This window comes from Amblyomma maculatum, chromosome 5 (assembly GCF_055883805.1).
Source record: "Amblyomma maculatum isolate TAMU_Amacu chromosome 5, ASM5588380v1, whole genome shotgun sequence".
NCBI classification, from domain to species: domain Eukaryota; kingdom Metazoa; phylum Arthropoda; class Arachnida; order Ixodida; family Ixodidae; genus Amblyomma; species Amblyomma maculatum.
This window is the reverse complement of record NC_139348.1, coordinates 40,099,030-40,118,107: the sequence shown is the minus strand read 5'-3', so window position 1 is coordinate 40,118,107 and position 19,078 is coordinate 40,099,030. Positions and strand designations below refer to the sequence as shown.

Here is a 19,078-nt window from a genome sequence, read left to right as displayed (position 1 = left end):
AGGGAAAAAAAATTAAAAAGAGATTCAGATATTGGTAAAGAGTGGACATAATGTAAAATACACAACAAAACAGTTTGCACAAATGGAGCTAGGAAAGGCTGGTTGGTTTGGAGGTCTTGTTGACTCATACAGGGTACAGGAAAAAGTTTTATTTTTCATTGAGATGGTCGATTAGGAGCTGTCTGAATCTGGAAGGATTAGCCTCAATGACAATGTGTTCGGGGAAGTTATTCCAGCTTTCTATCGCACTCGCAAGAAAAAATTTATTAAAAGAATTTGTGGAACCATGCAAACGCTGTATGCTGAGGGTATTGAATAAACGACAAGATGATCGTACTGGAGCTCATAGAAGGTTTTCTCGAAGTTTTGGAAAATTAAAGTACAGTTTATGAAAGAGACAAAGGATTGAAATTTTTCTGTGGAGAGCTAATGATTTGAGGCCGAAAGTTGAAGGAGTACAGGAAATTAATTATGGAACGTTTGCATGTGATATGCATGAATTTACATTTTGAAACTTTGAGCTGTATAAGCCAGTCGGAACACCACTTCTGAATTCGGTTTAGGTCATCCTGTTATATCTCCTGATCTCTGCTATTGTTGATACGGCAATAAATGACTCAGTCTTCCGCAAAAAGACTGACAGAAGATGAAATACCGGGTGGCAAATCGTTGATGAAGATTAAAAAGAGTAACGTAGCAAGAACTGGTCCCTGGGGGACCCCGGAGATTACTCCTGTAGTTATTGATGCATGACTGGTGATGATGGTGAACGCAAGCAGTTAGTTAAGAAGCAGTGGATCCAGGAGAGTGAGTGACAGACTTGAGAGTTTGGAAAAGAGACGCTGATGAGGGACGCGATCAAAAGCCTTGGCGAAGTCTAAGTAAATATCAGTTTGGAACGAAGAGTCCAGGTTTAAGTGAAGATCAGTTGTAAGTTGAAAAAGTTGAGTTTCACACGAAAAACCTGCCCTGAAACCTTGCTGATTGGGGAAGAAAAAACTGCTGCGGTCTACATGAGATGCGATATGTGAATATATTATATGATCGAAAAGGTTACGCACGATACATGTCAGTGAAGTTGAAGGATAATTACAGGGGTCGGTACAATCCCCAGCTTTAAAGACTAGAACTACTTTATTTAATTTCTAATCATCTGGAATCTGACTAGTGCTAAGATACTGGGCGAAAATGAGTTAGAGAATTTGGCTCATGGAATATTTAGTTGCTTTGAACATCTTATCAACGATGCTGTCTGGTCCAGGGGAAGTGGATGCCTTTAGTTTGTTACCGAGGTCTAAAATTCTCTTTGTTGAGAGGGTACCAGGTGGCATGGGTGCATAATTTAGGCGTGGTACTGAAATGTTGCTTGCTGCTGGCTCCTGGGTAAAAACGGAGGTGAAGTAGGAATTCATTATGTCGGAGTGCTCGGAAATTGGAACATGGAGCCGTCTCGTTCCTTTAGGGGGATATTGTGTGAGCTGCTTTTGCGGGTGTAAGCAAGCTCCAAAATTTCTTGGGGTTTGCCCGCATTATCTCTAAGAGATCATGACAATAGAATTTTCGTTTTGAAGATCGTAGTAACTACATGTATTCGTGTAGGCTTGACAAGTATTTTTCCCACTTCACGGCGGAAGCCGATTTCCTGGTATTACGGAATAGGCATTTTTTTCTTTTGTGATAACTTCCTCAGCGCATTTGAGTACCGCGGTTTGTTCACATCTCCTCGAATGCAGATAAGCGGGACGTAGGATTCTATAAGCCATAATATTTTCTGTTTAAAAAGCCACCAGTTATCATTCACAGATCTGTCATGCATACAAATTTGAAAAGTATGAAAAAATTATTCAAGGTGGGAGTTAATTCTTGTGAAATCGGCCTTGGAATAATCACGGATATATTTAACAGACAATTTGCGTGTAGGAATTTCTGTGGACAGGCTGAAGGTTAATAGTCCACTAGTACATGAAAGCAACTGAATTAAATCCTGATCGGATACAAGGACGAGGTCGAGAATGTTTGAGCCGCTGGTTGGGCTACAGACTGTTTGGGTAAGGTTAAACGTAAGGACCACTTCTAAGAAATGCTTTGATGGACGAGATGATGGGGTCAAATTGTCCCAATCAATGTCTGGAAAACTGAAGTCGCGCAGAGTATGAAGTTGGAGTGAGAGAATCGAGACTGCAAGTAATCTAGGACAGAATGAAGGTCACTAATGAAGGAAAGATATGTGTCGGAAGCTCTATAGCATGCAACTAAAATGTTGGTGCAAGAGGAAAAAATTAAAGTTAATGCACAATATTTCGCAATGGCAGTTGATATCAATGCAGGTGGAAGAAAGGCTTGTTTTCACCAGAGCAAGAATGCCGCCTCCCCGGTGACCCACTCTGTCTCACCTATAGGAGTGAAAGGATTTAATGTTGTGCAAGATTTCGATGTCATCTATATCAGATGTTAGCCAGGATTCGGTGAATAATGCGATGTCAGTGCTGTGGTGGTCAAGGAGTGCCTCAACATAATCTTTTTTGGGCAGATAATTTTGAATATTTATCAGCAAAACCGAAGCTGGGGAAGGGTAAGAAAAAGGCTATTGTGGGGCCCTCGGTGTTTGCTGTAATCACTATGGTTTAAGTTCGACAACGGAATCCGTAGCTACATTATAAATGAAAGCCGTTTTGCCGATGAGCAGCTTGTCAAAACGCATCTTAAAAGAGGCGCTGTTCTATTGACCATAAGTGAAAAGTTTCTTTCTAGCTAGGCACACCATAGTCGAATAACCTTCGCGGATAGAAAACGATGCCTCCTCAAGCTTCGGGCCAGCAAGCAGTATCCTCGATTGAAATGTGCTAACTTGAAAATATTTGGGCGGTTTTTACTCGTCTCAAATTGGCCAAATCGATGCACACGGTTGATGATTTGATGACTTTCAATTCAAATATCAAGCTTGTCCGAGCAAAAAGAAACAATATGTTCCTCAGACTGCGCCTAAGTTTCATTGAGTTCGTCTGTAATTCCAAAGAACAGTAAGTTTGAGCGGCGTAAGCGATTTTCGGTGTCGTCATTCTTGTTCGTCAGAAGTTTGATGTCAGAAGAAAGCTTAGTCAAGTCGGAGGTGGTTTTTGATGCGGTACCGTTTTCAGGGTTGATTTCTACGATTTTTTCAAGTAATTCGACGTGCGATGATAGTCAGCGTACAGAGTCTTCAATACTAGTTTGTGTGGATCTGATCAGCGAGCTTCGAAAGTATAGTGTTCTGGCTCTTCTATAACACAGCCTGTGAGATAGATTCGAGTGTCAGAGGGACAAGGTTTTTAGGCGGGCCTGGTTGAGTTCGGTATCGCCGGACAAACTCAGTAAAAGACAAGTAAGATGGGCGTTTAGGCAATGGGAGGAGGAAGTGACACATAACAAATCTTTGCAAAAGTCAGTGGCGTCATTGCGGCATGGCACCACAGGCAGGAAACATTTGCTGGAGTGGAGACACGAGGCACAGGGTAGGTAACTAACCTGCAGTAGAAGAAAAGGTGTCTGCATGACCGGTTGACTTGCGGTGACGTGCCTCAAATGGCTCCAGTGGTGCAGCGGCTTTTGTAGTCGTGAAATTTCTGTACTGGTATTGGCTGTACTGGCATCATGTTGCCAAATGTCAATCCGCTTCACCACCGAAAACAACGGACGCAGGTGAAGCTCGTCCTCTGTGTTGTAGCTCGTGGTTTCAGCTGACAACCAGGCGGATTCTTCGGCATCACGAACAGCTGAGGGGTGCGAGTGGTAAACGTTGAAAGGTGAAGTGGAGATGGTCCAGGATAAGATAGCCTGCAACAGAAGAAAAGGCGTTTGCATGACCGATTGATTTGCGGTGACATGCCCCCTGCATGGTCATTCCGAGACACAGGTGCTTCCAGGACACTGTTCTCCCTGTCAGTTGCTGGGTGGCCTAGCACGTTATCAACACCCTTCTCATCTGGTGGTGCAAGCCTATATGTTTGCTCTATTAGGTCGCAATTGGAGTGGGTGCCGTCTACTGCTACAAAATCACTGGATCGTGCATTAGTAGCAAACGGATTTTGCTGCGAACTGTGCTAAATGTCAAAAGACAGCGTCAAGGTCGTGGCTGACCGTATGCTTTCGGTGGTGGCTGACGGATGGAAGACTTGGCGATAAACACATACACCCAAAGAATACTAGTTTTTTTTCTTCATGCATGATGGTTCCTACATTTTTTTTGTTACCCATCAAGAGTGCCTATGTTTTCGGTAAAATCATCCTTTATGGCAGACTGGTGGATGTGCTTAGGTAAACTGACAGTTTTGGAAATGTGACATAAAGGAGCTCCTGTTTGGAAATTTACAATTTTCATGAACTGTTGATGTCATTACAATCTAGCCAAGATGGCAACTGTTGGAAGGACTACGTCTCTGATCAACCTGGTCGCAGTAGCAAATTTTTTTTTTTATTGCATGATCCGCGATTTCATTGAAGGCGAGCACTTAATCTTCACTAAACACTGTTTATTAGCTGATGTTGAAGAACTGCTGACAAAATGTGCATCGTTGGCTTGGGTCTGCATATGCCCTCCATGCAGACAAAAACTTGCGATCGTCGCCCGCCTCCAGGCTATCTTTATCAGTGTCGAGACAAATTGCGCCGAGTGTTAGTTCACGTCAGTGAAGTCAGAAAAACGTGAGCAATTGTTGGGTTTAGTGCTGCATTGTTACAAGTAAAGGAAGGTGTGACGCTGAGAGTTGAAGCGGTTCTCCACGGTTTTGCTTTCATCTGTAGTCGGCTGGGATTTCAAGGGAGGAAATTGCACCCAAGTATCATTTACGTGTGGCCATCACTTGAGTTCAGCAAGTAATGCCCATCTGTGTATGTTTGTGAGCCTACTTTAGTGCACTAAAGGAATGTGCTGCCGAGTGCATCCGCTTTGTTCAGTGCAACATGCTCTTTTGTTCCTCAATTTTTTTATGCAGTGTCACTTTGGCACTAACAGAGATTATGAAACCCAGTACCTGCTGTAAAATTTTGCTTGGTTTGCCCCGTAGAGTGTTGCTTGAGAGCTTCGAGGCAAGCTTGCTTACATCAGTGCGTTGAGATTAACTTGGACAGGTGCAGCTGTAGTAGTGGTTAGCTTCTGGTCCTGCTTTTTTTTTTTTTTGCTGCTAATAGTACCATTGTTAACAGAAAACTGGTCAAATTTTCTGCACTGTTTTTTTGTTTTGCCTACTGGTACTGTAAAGAAGAGGTTCCGATTAAGTGGGTAGATCACCGAGAAGGAGGAAGAGGAAGTGATTTCGCGGACCAGCTGACTGCAAGTTAGGCCTCCCCCGCTCCGGTCCTGCTCGCTACCAGTGCCCGCTACCAGTGCCTGTATCCCCGCTTAACAGTACCGTTTTTCTCAGATGCTCTCAAATGCGCTTATCTATCACCATTCTGGGCTCTTTACTTAGATTTTTTTCTTTTCTGTGGGCTATGAAACATGAGTGCTGAGAATATACAAGCAGCAGTACGAAGGTGTAAAACGCCAAGGAAAAAAAAATAGAATGGCAACACTTATTTGCAGCTTGGGTTATAATGAGGCATAACTTTGCAAAACATTATACAGTGGACTCCCTTTAATCAAAACTCAACGGGGACAAGGAAATCTGTTTCGCTTATTGGCAGTTTTGTTTAAGAGTAGTGACCCTTAAAAGCTTGTTAAAAAGCGCTATTTCCTCCACGTTGAAGACGCAGCTCGGCTTGTAATTTGCAAGGACGTCTCGAAGCTTCTGCTGCTGCCAGTCAGAGCAAACATCATTATCTACCATGGCACTTTCACCTGCTATTGTGTGAAAAACAAGGCCGTGGCGCTTTTTGAAACTGCTTAACCAGCCATCGCTGATTTTAAAGTCTTCAATTTTGATCTGTAGTGCAATGTCTCTCGCCTTCTCCTCTAAAATAGGCCCGGTCACTGGAAGATTGGAACTTCAAGCATGCTTGAACCACAGGAAAAGTGCTTTCTCAAGGTCCTCATGTTCGGCCAGATGCATCCTTTTCCTATCATGGGCGAAAGCGCCGCTGTTATATGCTTTTTCAAACTTGTCACGATCCTTCAGAATGCCTGAAAGCGTGCACTTTAGGATGCCATGCCTTTTTGCGATAGCAGTTTCCGACTCCTTGGCACACTTTACATCATCAAAAACTTTCATCTTGGCTTTTAATGGGAGACACCCCTCTTAAAACATTTTTTTCTTATTTATGGACCGATTTGGATTAAACTTGCATCACTTATGTATTTTGACATATTGATTTTAAATATATAATTGTTTCTTTTCTAGAGTGCATAGTTTTAAAAATTTTGCCTAATTAATGTTCTTTATTTTTGTAAATGTTGCCTCATCATAATTGCATATATTTTAGTCTTACTGCACTCTTCAAGAAAGTATTTTTGCAGCAATGAAAAAATGATACCAATAGCACAAATAGTTCAAGAGATATCACTCATCCAAAACTGCAGCACCCTCAAAAATGCTGTTTCGAGAAAACAAGGAAAAGCATGTCAGAACATGTAGATTTAAATTATGGCAAGGTTTGACATATCAATATGATCAGAAATGGTTGGAAAGTAGATTAAAGTAAAAGTTAATGTTTTATACCAATTTGAGCCAAAGTTACACCAAAAAGAAAAAAAAATACACTCAAAGGAAACGTCTATTTTGGTGCCAAGACTATCTTTTCAGTAAATTTTCCAGTATGGTCATTACATTTACCTTGGTGTCAAAAGATACACGAGGTTAGGTTTAAAGAAAATAACTAGCAAGAGCAGGGCCAGAAATATAGATCTGGTGACTATCCAAAATTCAATTTTGAGAAATCGGCGAAAAACGTTTTGGGCATATATGTTTGAATGACCAAGGCTAACAGTAACTCGATAAAATTAGTCATGACTGGTTTCTGGTGTGGATGCACCGTTTCCCATCGAGATAATTGTCCCTGCAACTCAAAAGCAAATTTATTTCGAGAAGTTTGAGATTCTGTACGCCTCGCGTGACGTCGTTTTGTGGTCGCCGCTGCCGCCACGCCACTAACTTTTCTGAGTGCTCGATCTGTTGCGCCCGTGAGAACTGCCTAGGTTTTACTTTCAACTGCATCATCACGATTGCGATGCTCGCAAGCAGCAGGAATCGCCTCGAGGAAATCGTTTGCTCTCCTATCTGTCGCGCCGAGCACCACCGGCTACGGCCTTATCGGCCCATCGAGCGTCGGCGCTTCCTCGCTGATAGCTGATAACAGGATGCGGCGTTGCCGCATCACCAGCGCGCCTCTTATCTCTACCTTTCTTCTCGGCCAGAATGAAGCTCGAACCTAAATTTTCCCCGTTTTATGCCGTGGTCGTGACGACGGGACGTTGCTAAGCCAGCTAGGCCTACGCGACCTTTTCTAAATGGCGCCAGGCTGCAAGCAGTCGATGCGGGCAGCCAACCAAAAGTGGTCATTTGTGTCACATGCTTTCGGAGCCCAATAGCAGCGCGTTTCGCGCAAATTTGTCCCTTTGTTTTCTGCTTCGGGTGTTTGCTCACAGACGCCGATTGTGACATGGGAATAGCCTGAATCACCATCTTTCGAACGAGACCAAAATGATGCCTATGGAGCGCGTATTTCTCGATCTGCGCTCGATCAAACCTCAGCGTGATTTGACCTCAATTTAAAGGGCCAAACGTTCAGATTCGCATTTTTGGAACGCTGTAACGTGCGAATTAGGCGCTATTTTTCAACCAAAATTTGCAGATAGTTGCGGAAACATCTCAGGACTGCAAAAATGAAGAAATAAAAAATCAGATTTTTAGACCGATTTTCGGCCGCAGAGAGCCGTGTCCCCCCTTAAAGACAACGCATTATGGGGACGTTCTCTAGCAGCTTCTTCCATACTGCACGCCGGTACGAAGTCGCCAAACAGCCACCGAACACAGCCACGGAACAGTGCAAAATGGCACCCGCACAACAAAAAACAAGGCGTGCAAGGTACTGGATTGGATTGGATTCTGGATATCAATATCTACAAAGACGACTCATGCACAGTTTCAGTTTCGTTTATCCGTGTTGCAAGCAAAATGGGGTTTTGATTGTTGAGCGCGACTCTGCACTGATTGTGTATGAAACCAATGACTTTTTTTGAAATTGTTTCATTTAAAAGGAGTTTCCGTTTATGCGGGTTTCGTTTAGCGCGCGTCCACTGTAGCTGCACCATGGCTGAAATTAGGTCTACTAAAAGAAAAAACGTTAAATGGCAGAGAAGCCTTACCTAGGAGGAGAAGTGGGCCATCTTCCTGAAAAGACAGCAAACACACAACCATTAGCATTGTGATGGGCTTGCCAATGCTTGGCTTCAGCCCTCAATGCTGCCTCCTCCTCTTTTGGCAGCTAGCAGCGGGAAAGCAGTGGAGTGATATCTCCCGGCTTTTCCGTCTTGGCGATGTGTGGAACGGCAATTGGCAATGCTGCCGAAGCTTTATTTAGCCGCAGCGCTTGCAGGTGAACCTCCATAATGCGAGTTTTCTTCTCCATCAATGGTGTCGCGGCAAGCAAGGCTGCAGTGTGGCGTCGAGGGCATGAATCGGCAAAGTTTTCATAAAAAAATTATACGAAATCAGCGCCTTGATTCACCGACAAAACATTTGCAAAGGATCCACCAAACACCTCTTCCCACTGCCAACCCTTCTGAAATTATTTTCTGCTGGGGTGCTGCAGCTTGGTGTTTGTTTCGTCAAAATTGCTGATAACCTCACAACTTCATGACAATTTTTTGAAAATTTTATTGACTGGGGAGTGCTTTAGACCCGCTGCTATGCTGGCGCCTACATGTACGTTCATCGTCATGACTTGTGTCTCATTTATTTCTAATTGCGGTTAAATTGGCTTTCCTATAAACCAACACACAGCGTCAGCGTCGGCTAGCCATTGACCTTCAAAGAGCTACAGGACTTGTTAGTGCGACTATAAATATTGTCACGTGGTGGTTACCAGGGTCGATGACACAAATGAGTCGGTGATTACACTGAAGAAACTCTTTATTGGGCTGACTTATGTCCGCAAAAGAACTAAGCAACTCGGCGGCGGCGATAGCAACAAACGTGCTCATCGATCGTCGAACAAAGAATGCCCGTCACACTCGTCAACGCTCAATTTAAAGGCTGCTCAGAAAATCAGAACAATCTAGATAATGTCGCAATCTGCTACTAGCACAACCTGGAACATTGTAGAAACATACTCAAGTGATCGGAATCTTCGAGACAAATCTCGGCGCATCGTTCGCGACAAAGAAAATGATAACGCATCGTATCTCGACAACGAGCATGAACAAACATGGGATACAGAATTGATACGCGTGCCAGGATCACAGTGATAAGCCCGCATGCCGGCGGCTGTTAAAAAACAACAAATACAGGTTTGAAAGGTTTCGCAGCATTACCCCCCGCTTAAAAAAAAAAACGCCTGAACAAAACGATCGCAGACATGATCGCCATGTATATGGACGCTGAACACAAGACCTGGGACGCCATCCTGCCATACGTGATCTTCGCGTATAACATGGCAGTCCAGGAGACGACCAGAGCGACCCCATTCAAGCTTGTGTACGGCAGGCAGCCCACGATGACAATGCTGCCGCACGTAACCAACAAGGGCAACTTTGACGTCGCCGCCTACCTGCAGCATGCAGAGGAAGCCTGGCGACTCGCACGGCTGCGTATTAAAGATCAACAGCGCACCGACACGTGACGATACAACTTACGACGACGCCACGCAGAGTACAATCCAAGAGACCAAGTGTGGGTTTGGATTCTAATTCGCCGCTGTGGACTAAGTGAAAAGCTGCCGCATCGGTACTTTGGACCATAAAATCCTTCGCTGCATCGAACAACTTAACTATGAAGTCATTCCCGACGGTACGGCAGCATCACAACGTAGACGCGCGCACCGAGAAATTGTACATGTTCGTCTAAAGCCTTATTACGCGTGTTAAAGAATTCATTGTATTTAAATTTTGTAATGTTTCTATTTAAGTTGTTTTGTTTATTTTAGAACATCAAGGCGATGTTCTAAAATAAACAAAGCAACTTAAATGGAAACATTACAAAGTTTAAGCACAACGGATTCTTTAACGCGCGTAATAAGGCTTCAGACGAACAACAAATACAGTTTTGAAGGTTTCGCGGCATTACTCCCCCCCTTTACAGGCTGCTCAGAGCAATCTAGATAACGTCACAAACTGCTACTAGCACAACCTGGAACATTGTAGAAACATATGCAAGTGATCGGAATCTTCGAGACAGATCTTGGCGCATCGTTAGCGACAAAGAAGATGATAACGGGTCTTATGACGACAACGAGCATGAACAAACACGGGATACAGAATTGATATGCGTGCCAGGATCACAGTGATAAGCCCGCATGCTGGCGGCTGTTAAAAAACAACAAATACAATTTTGAAGGTTTCGCGGCAATATGCTGTGACTTCCTTTTTCCAAAATGTCCGGCCGCTTGACCTCCAGTCAGGTCGTGTGATCTTCACCTTTAAGTGTAGGTGTCCAACCAAAGTATACTGCGCCTTCCGTTCTCCAAAACCTAGCTTATAGAAAAAAAAGGGCCACATAATGGGCTTCTGCCGCACGAGTTGAACCTATGGCTGTCCAATGGCAGAACGGATCACTGTCCCATCAGCGCAGCTGTTTGGGCCATGACTTCTTTCCCAAGCATTTCACCTCATCAAAGCCGAGCACCGGGCAAGAGGAAAGCTTGTACCCATTGAAAACCAGTGGGTACCCGTTGGTACCAGGGATCGAACCTGGTACCTCCCAAATGCGGGGCTGATGCTCTACCACAAGGCCACCGCTATGGTACCATTGCACGTACCATTGTATGCTTATCGTCGTGAGTTGCAGCTCATTATTTCTAATCGCGGTTAAATTGGCCAACTGTGGCCAAGCGTAAACACTGGTAGGGTTCTCTTGTTAAAAGGGTATTAAAAGCTCGGCATAAAAACATGCACTTTGTTTGATGTAACTGTACGAGGACTTGCTTTTCGTAAAAAAAAAAGGCATATTTGGAACTGGCACACAAAAAGACATTTTCCTCCTAGATTTTAACCTCATCGACAGAGGCCTCCTGCCTGCCTTAGGTACTCTAAGTGACGGACATCCTTCTGTCTTGCATTGTGCATTGCTCTGAAATACTGACCATACTCAGTTCCCGGGTTCCATCTCAACCGCTGGCGGCTGCGTTTCGATGGAGGTGAAATGGAGTGGCGTCCGTGTGCTGTGTGATCTTAGTGCACATTGAAAAACCCCAGGTGGTCGAAATTTCTGGAGCCCTTCTCATAGCCTGAGTCACTTTGGGACGTAAACAAACAAATGGACAAACTTCCTTTACTCACAGGAGTTAATTGTGATGTTTTAAAAGGAGTGAGCACATGCATTGTGGACTATTGTGAGTTGGAAAATTTGATTTAGTAAGAGTTACAAGTTGTTTCACTACTCTGCAGATCTCGTGTTGCAGGAGCTCGTCTGCAGCTAGTCCAACAGGCAGTGCCAGGCAGTGTCTATCTGTAGCTGATAGAGGCTGCAGTTTGTGTAAGGCTGAATCTCCTTCCCCCTCGCTCTGCTCCGGGGCACAGTTGTATCGGCAGACGGTAATGATGGCTGTGCCTGGCAACCTGTGCAGGGAGTGGTCCATGGGCTGGGACCCGCGGCTCAACGAGCAGCAGAAGCGAGCAGTGGCGGCCATTGCGGCTCCACGCACAGTGCCCAATGTGCCGCCTGTGCTGGTGGTGGGTCCCTTCGGCACGGGCAAGACCTTCACGGTGGCACAGGCGCTCCTGGAGGTCATCAAGCGGTTGCCAGACTCTCGTGTGCTGGTCTGCACTCACTCCAACAGGTGAGAACACTCTTACCCCAATGCTGAGGGTTAACAACCCAGGATCCTTGTGATGTTCACAACAATAGCTTCCCGTTTGCATGAGGAGGCTGTTATAGTGGGGCGAGTGAGCTCTTCTACCAAGTTGGATGGTTTCAAGATGGGGTTTTGGACTGGGTGAGGTTGATAGTTGCCGATTTAGCTGTAGTTCAACGTTTCCTTTTACAGCAAAAGCTATTATGGTATCGGTTTAGCCATATTGTCACTTAACGGTCATGGCACTCTTATAGTAAGGACCTGTAAAAGAAACTTCATTGGGCTGACTAGCGGCCACAAAGAATTAAGCAACTCGGTAGCCGTGACAGCGAGCGTGCTTGTTGGCAGTTGTCAAACAACAGAATGTCCGCAGGTCTCGGTAGTGCACAATATAAAGCCAGCAAGGAAAAAGAGAGGTAAACCTGCCAAAGGCAACTACAGTATTTTCCGCTCAATTTAATCAAAACGCCAGATAATTTAATCTTAGCACCATAGAATTTAATCTAGCCGCCACAGAAAATAATCCAAGCGCCAAAACATTTAATCCCGCCGTCACTGATTTTAATCTGGTCGCAGTCCAACAGTTGAGGGTCGCCGGAGAAGGGGTAGGCAGCGAACGCGATGGTTAGATGGCATTCTCGAGGCATTGCAGATGAAGCTATGTGATGTTAAAAGATAGTGAGAGACCGGAAAGCGTGGCGTGACATGGTCCATAGGGTCACGAAGAGTCGGACACGACTGAACGCCTGAACTGAACTGAGTCCAACAGTTGCTGGACAGCCAAGACCATTAAATCTATTTCACCAACCCTGTAATCATGGGTATCAAATGATTGGGTTTTCTGAGCATATTAAGATGAAGATATTAAGCAATTTTGGTGAGTCATGTGACAGTGTAACGTGATTTGGTGTGACATGCACGATATGCGCCTCTTTTTCAATTGTATCATCACGGGTGTCAAATGAAAGGGCTTTTTGATTTTAATTAGGTGAATATTGCAGTAAAAAGATTTTGCTAAGTTACATGACAGTGTAAAATGATTTCTCTTGACATGCGTGATAATTTTCTTTTTCTTTAACCCTATAATCACGGGTATCAAGTGATTGGGTTTTCTGAGCGTAAGAATATGAATCAGGTTGTAAAGAGATTTTGATGAGTCATGTGTGACATGCGCGATAATGCGCCCCTTTTTCAATCGTATCATCACGGGTGTCAAATGAAATGGCTTTTTGAACTTAATAAGGCGAATATTGCAGTAAAAAGATTTTGATGAGTAACATGACAGTGCAACATGATTTCTCTTGACATGCGCAATAATTTGCTTTTTCTTTAACCCTATAATCATGGGTATCAGGGTTTTCTGAGCGTAATAATATGAATAAGGTTGTAATTTAGGTGACATGCGCGACAATGTGCACCTTTTTCAATTGTATCATCACGGGTGTCAAATGAAAGGGCTTTTAGAGCTTAATAAGGCACATATTGCAATAAAAAGATTTTGATGAGTCACTTGACAGTGTAACATGATTTCTCTTGACATGCACGATAATTAACTTTTTCTTTAACCCTATAATCATTGGTATCAAATGATCAGGCTTTCTGAGCATTATAATATGAATAAGGTTGTAAAGTGATTTTGATGAGTCATGTGACACTGTCATGTGACTCATCAAAATCGCTTTACAACCTTATTCATCTTATTACGCTCAGCAAACCCGATCATTTGATACCTGTGATTATAGGGTTAAAGGAAAAGCAAATTATCGCGCATGTCAAGAGAAATCATTTTACACTGTCATGTAACTCAGCGAAATCGTTATACTGCAATATTCGCCTTATTGAGCTCAAAAAGCCCTTTCATTTGACACCCGTGATGATACGGTTGAAAAAGGGGCGCATTATCGTGCATGTCACACCAAATCACTTACATGACTCACCAAAATCACTTTACAACATTATTCATCTTAATACACCCAGAAAGCCCAATCATTTGATACCAGTGATTATAGGGTTAAAGGAAAAGCAAATTATCGCGCATGTCAAGAGAAATAATTTTACACTGTCATGTAATTCAGCGAAATCGTTTTACTGCAATATTTGCCTTCATCATCATCATCATCAGCCTGACTATACCCACTGCAGATCGAAGGCCATAGAGTTCCTTACACTAACTAGAGGGAAAGCTGAGGGCGCTGCACTTCAGCCACCATGGGCGCGCTATGAATCATGGGCCGGTGAGCTACTTGTTGCGGGACAGTCGGTTTTTCTCGGGTACGTGGAGTGGCGTTACTGCGATGTTTCTTTTTCATCATCATCATCATCTGAAGGCGCGTACATAGACCGTGAAAGACATAGTAGTGAAGGCGCAAAACCAGACGTCGACAATAAATAGTTTCTGTTTCCCGAAATGGCACTAAAAATTTCCTTAGTGATTGCATAACCATGAATATTTTCATAACGTTTTTTTATTTCAAAGTGTGCCTATTAAGTGCGAAATATTGGTATTTGTGCTGCTCAAAACTAAGCCAATAGGAGAAAGAGCAATCGCTTATACTGGATAAATCTCAGAATGACATGCTGTTTCTCTCTCTTTTTGCAATTTATAGTCATAATATTCAGTCTTCGGACATTATTTACGGTAAAACAATGTTTATCTTTGCATTAGTTTTGGCCAAAAGTTGTAGTTCTGCACTCGGTAGCTCTCCGGCCCATGATGCTTTGAGCGTCCATGGCAGCTGAACTGGCCGTCTGGAAGCTTCATGTAAACTCCCATAGACGGCAGCACAGCTTTCCCTCTAGGTAAGGTAAGAAACTCTATGTCGAAGGCCTCTCCCATATTTCTCCACTTAACCCGGTTCTGGGCTAGCTGCATCCACTTGACCCCTGCGAACTTCTTGACCTCATCCACCCACCTAGCTTTCTGCCGCCCCGTGCTACACTTTGCTTCCCTTGGAATCCAGTTTGTTACCCTAAGCGACCATCGGTTATCCTCTCTTTGCCCTACATGTCCTGCCCATGCCCATTCCTTCTTCTTAATTTCCGCTAGAATGTCGATAACTTGAGTTATTTCTCTTATATCCGCCTTATTGAGCTCAAAAAGCCCTTTCATTTGACACCCGTGATGATACGGTTGAAAAAGGGGCACATTATCGTGCATGTCACACCAAATCACGTTACACTGTCACATGAATCACCAAAATCGCTTTACAACATTATTCATCCTAATAAGCTCAGAAAGCCCAATCATTTGATACCCATGATTATAGGGTTGATGAAATAGATTTAATGGTCTTGGCTGTTCAGGAACTGTTGGACTGTGACCAGATTAAAATCAGTGCGGCGGGATGAAATGTTTTGGCGCTTGGATTATTTTCTGTGGCGCCTAGATTAAATTCTATGGCGCTATGATTAAATAGTCTGGCGCTTTGATTAAATTGAGTGGGAAATACTGTAGAACAATCTAGAATAGGGGAGCATTTGCACATGGCTGCGATTATTCAACATGTTGGGGCATCTTGTGCCACAAAAAAAAAAGCGATGAAGCCAAGCTCAGTGCCATTGAGTGTGCACAAACGGAAGCGAGCTTTGTTATTTTGTTGGCCACGCTGGCAGCTATTTTCAGGCATAGAATGCAAACTTGAGCACTGCACTTTGGACGCGCGCCGAAGCTCACACCTGTCATCATACGGTAACGCCTTTCGAAACAGGCTGGATGTGAGCAAAGGACGCTGCATGCATGGGATTTTTCCTGCCTTCAGTTCAGTTCAGTCGTGTCCGACTCTTCGTGACCCTATGGACCATGTCACGCCACGCTTTCCGGTCTCTCACTATCTTCCTAACATCACATAACTTCATCTGCAGCGCCTCAAGGATGCCATCTAACCATCGCGTTCGCTGCCTACTTTTTCTCCGGTGACCCTCAACCTTTCCCAACATCAAATCTTTCTCCAGCGACTCCTCTCTTCTCATCAAATGACCAAAGTAGCTGAGCTTTAACTTTAGAATTTGACCCTCTAATGAGCAGTCAGGGTTTATGGCCGACAATATCGACTGATTTGATCTTCTGGCAGTCCAAGGAACTCTCAAGAAGTGCTTGAGATTGAGCTAGTTGGAACATCTTCTCAAAAATGCTGCGCTGCTCAGTTTTACACGGACAAAGGAACTGGACAAACGCTGAGGTTAAGCGCAAGAAATCGAAATAAAGTTAAGAAGTGCTTGGGATTGAGCTATTTCGAGTTCTTGCGCTTAACCTCGGCGTTTGTCCAGTTCCTTTGTCCGTGTAAAACTAAGCAGCGCAGCATTTGTGAGAAGATGTTCCAACTAGCTCAATCTCAAGCACTTCTTAACTTTATTTAGAGTTCTTGCACTTAACCTCAGCGTTTGTCCAGTTCCTTTGTCCGTGTAAAACTAAGCAGCGCAGCATTTGTGAGAACTCTCAAGAATCTTTGCCAGTACCACAATTCAAACGCGTTAATTCTTCGGCGGTCAGCCTTCTTCACAGTCCAACTCTCGCATCCATACATCACAACTGGAAAGACCATAGCACGAGTTATACGGATCTTGGTTTGCAGACTTATGTCTCAGCTCTTTACTAGGTGGTCAAGGCTAACTGTGGCTCTCTTTCTCAGAAGCAGGCGTCTCCAATTTCATGGCAGCAGTCTCCTTCCAGGGTAATCTTGGAGCCCAAGAAGATAAAATCTGTCACAGCTTCCACTTCTTGTCCCTTGATGCTCCAGGACTTGATAGGGCAAGACACCATGATCTTTGTCTTTTTAATGTTCAGTTTAAGCCCAAACTTCTCACTCTCTTCTTGTCGCGCATCAGAAGTCTCTTGAGTTCCACTTCACTTTCTGCCATTAAAGTGGTATCATCCGCATATCTAAGGTTGTTGATACGTTTCCCAGCAATCTTCACTCCAGCTGAAGACTCGTCCAGACCGGCCTTCCTCACGATGCACTCTGCATATAGGTTAAATAGGCAGGGCAACAGTATGCAGCCTTGTCTCACTCCTTTCTCAATCGGAAACCAATCAGTAAGACCATGCCCAGTTCTGACTGTGGCCTCTTGTCCATCATACAGGTTCCTGAGGAGACAGATGAGGTGAATTGGAACTCCCATCTCTTGGAGAGCTTGCCACAATCTGCTGTGATCTACGCAGTCAAACGCTTTCGCATAATCAATAAAACAGAAGTAGATGGGTTTCTGGAACTCTCTTGCTTTTTCCATGATCCAGCGAAGGTTGGCAATCTGGTCTCTAGTTCCTCTGCCCTTGCGAAACCCAGCTTGCACATCCGGAAGCTCCCGATCCACATACTGCTGCAGTCTACCTTGGAGGATTTTCAACATCACTTGCTAGCATGCGAAATAAGCGCGATCGTGCGGTAGTTGGAACAATCTTTAGCACTGCCTTTCTTTGGAATGGGGATTTAAACTGACCTCCTCCAATTCTGTGGCCACTGCAGGGTTGTCCAAATCTTCTGACAATGTATGCAGAATGTTAACAGCGTCATGGTTGAGGTTTTGAAGCAACTTAGCTGGAATGCCATCAATTCCTCTAGCTTTGTTCTTAGCAAAAGGCTAGCTAAGGCCCATTCAACTTCACTCTTCAGGATACGCGGCTCGAGATCAGTAATCACAACAGTCTTATGTTGTTTTGCTCATCCGGATCCTTCTTGTACAGTTCTTCTGTGTATTCCTGCCATCTCTTCTTTATCTCTGAGGCTTCAGTGAGGTCCTTGCCTCGTTTGTCCTTTATCACACCCAGCTTAGCACAGAAGCTTCCTTTGATATCTTTGATTGTCTTATACATAGCTCTTGTGTTCCTTAATTGGCTGTTGTCCTCAACTGCTTCGCACTGTATGTTCATGAAGGCATTCTTATCTCTCCTTGCTATTTTCTGAAAATTCACATTGAGAACCTTGTATCTTTCTCTTTCCCCTATAACTTTTGCCATCCTCCTTTCCTCAGCTATTTGCAACGCCTCTTTAGACAACCAGTTTGCTTTCTTGCATTTCTTTTGCTTTGGAACTACAGTAGAATCTCGGTGATACGAAATTCAAAGGGAGACGAAAATTTTCGTATCACCCGAAATTTCGTATCACCAAAAAACGAGCAAAATTCGTTTTCAAGCCTTCCAACAGGTACGAAATATTTATTTTCGTTGAAAGAAATCGCGTATATCCTTCTGCACCTTTTTTTCCGCGAGATCTGATAACAGAGAATTTTGAAAACTGAAAAATTGGGCCGCTGTCTTCTCCCGCACAGACTCGGAGGTCACGGCGCGCCGCAGAACATCGATGGCGTGCATCGTTTCTGCTGCCGTCGGCGGTGGGTCATCAACGCTTTGGTCGTCGTCATCTTCGTCACTGCATGGAATGCCAGGCTGTGATGACGTTTCCTCCGCAATATCTTCAACCGTGCGGAGACCACAGGTGGCGAGGTCGTCGTCCGCGGTGACGAAATCGTCGACGCAACAGTCGACGTCAAGTTGATTCCAGACATCGATGGGAATCGGGTCTGGCACTTGCGAGGCAGTAGCCACAGCAGATTTGAAAACCCCACACTTCGCGAAACAATTGGCGATGGTCGTAGGAACGACGCGATCCCAGGCAATTGCAAGAAAATGCACAGCGTCCAGAAGAGTGATCTGGAGATTCGCGTCCTTCCTTTCAATCTTCGCGAGGAGGCGGCGCACCAACAAAGCTTTAAAATGGTGCTTAACATTCCTTATAATCCCAGCATCCAGTGGTTGCAAATGACTTGTTGCGTTCGGGGGCAGGAACACCACCTTAACACTCTGTAGTGTCATTTGTTTTGGATGGGCGGTGCACTGGTCCAGCAGCAAAACTATTTTTCTGTTGAGGCAAGACATCTTGCGGTCGAGGTACGTGACGAATTCCATAAACAAAGAAGACGTCATCCATGCTTTTTTGTTCGCCTTGTAGACGCAGGTCAATCGACCGGCTGCCTTAAAGCATCGGGGCTTTTGATATTTGCCAATGACTGTCAGCGGCATCTTTTCCGATCCGTCGGCGTTGCAACAAAACAAAACTGTGATACGTTGTTTGCTCTTTTGTCCGCCCCGGCAGGCATCGCCTTTAAAGCACAAACTTTTTTCGGGCTGGAGATTGTAAAACAGCCCTGCTTCATCTACATT

At 44.3% G+C, this 19,078-nt stretch overlaps 1 protein-coding gene across 1 annotated transcript in view; it reads left to right on the top strand.

Moving 5' to 3' along the window:
- Positions 1–19,078, top strand: part of LOC146188113 (ATP-dependent RNA helicase with zinc finger domain-like) — a 136,702-nt gene that overhangs the window by 83,296 nt on the left and 34,328 nt on the right. Inside the window, exon 12 of the mRNA XM_084603633.1 lies at positions 11,695–11,907. Coding sequence (XP_084459759.1) covers positions 11,695–11,907 — 213 coding nt within the window. The remainder of the gene's footprint in view (positions 1–11,694; positions 11,908–19,078) is intronic.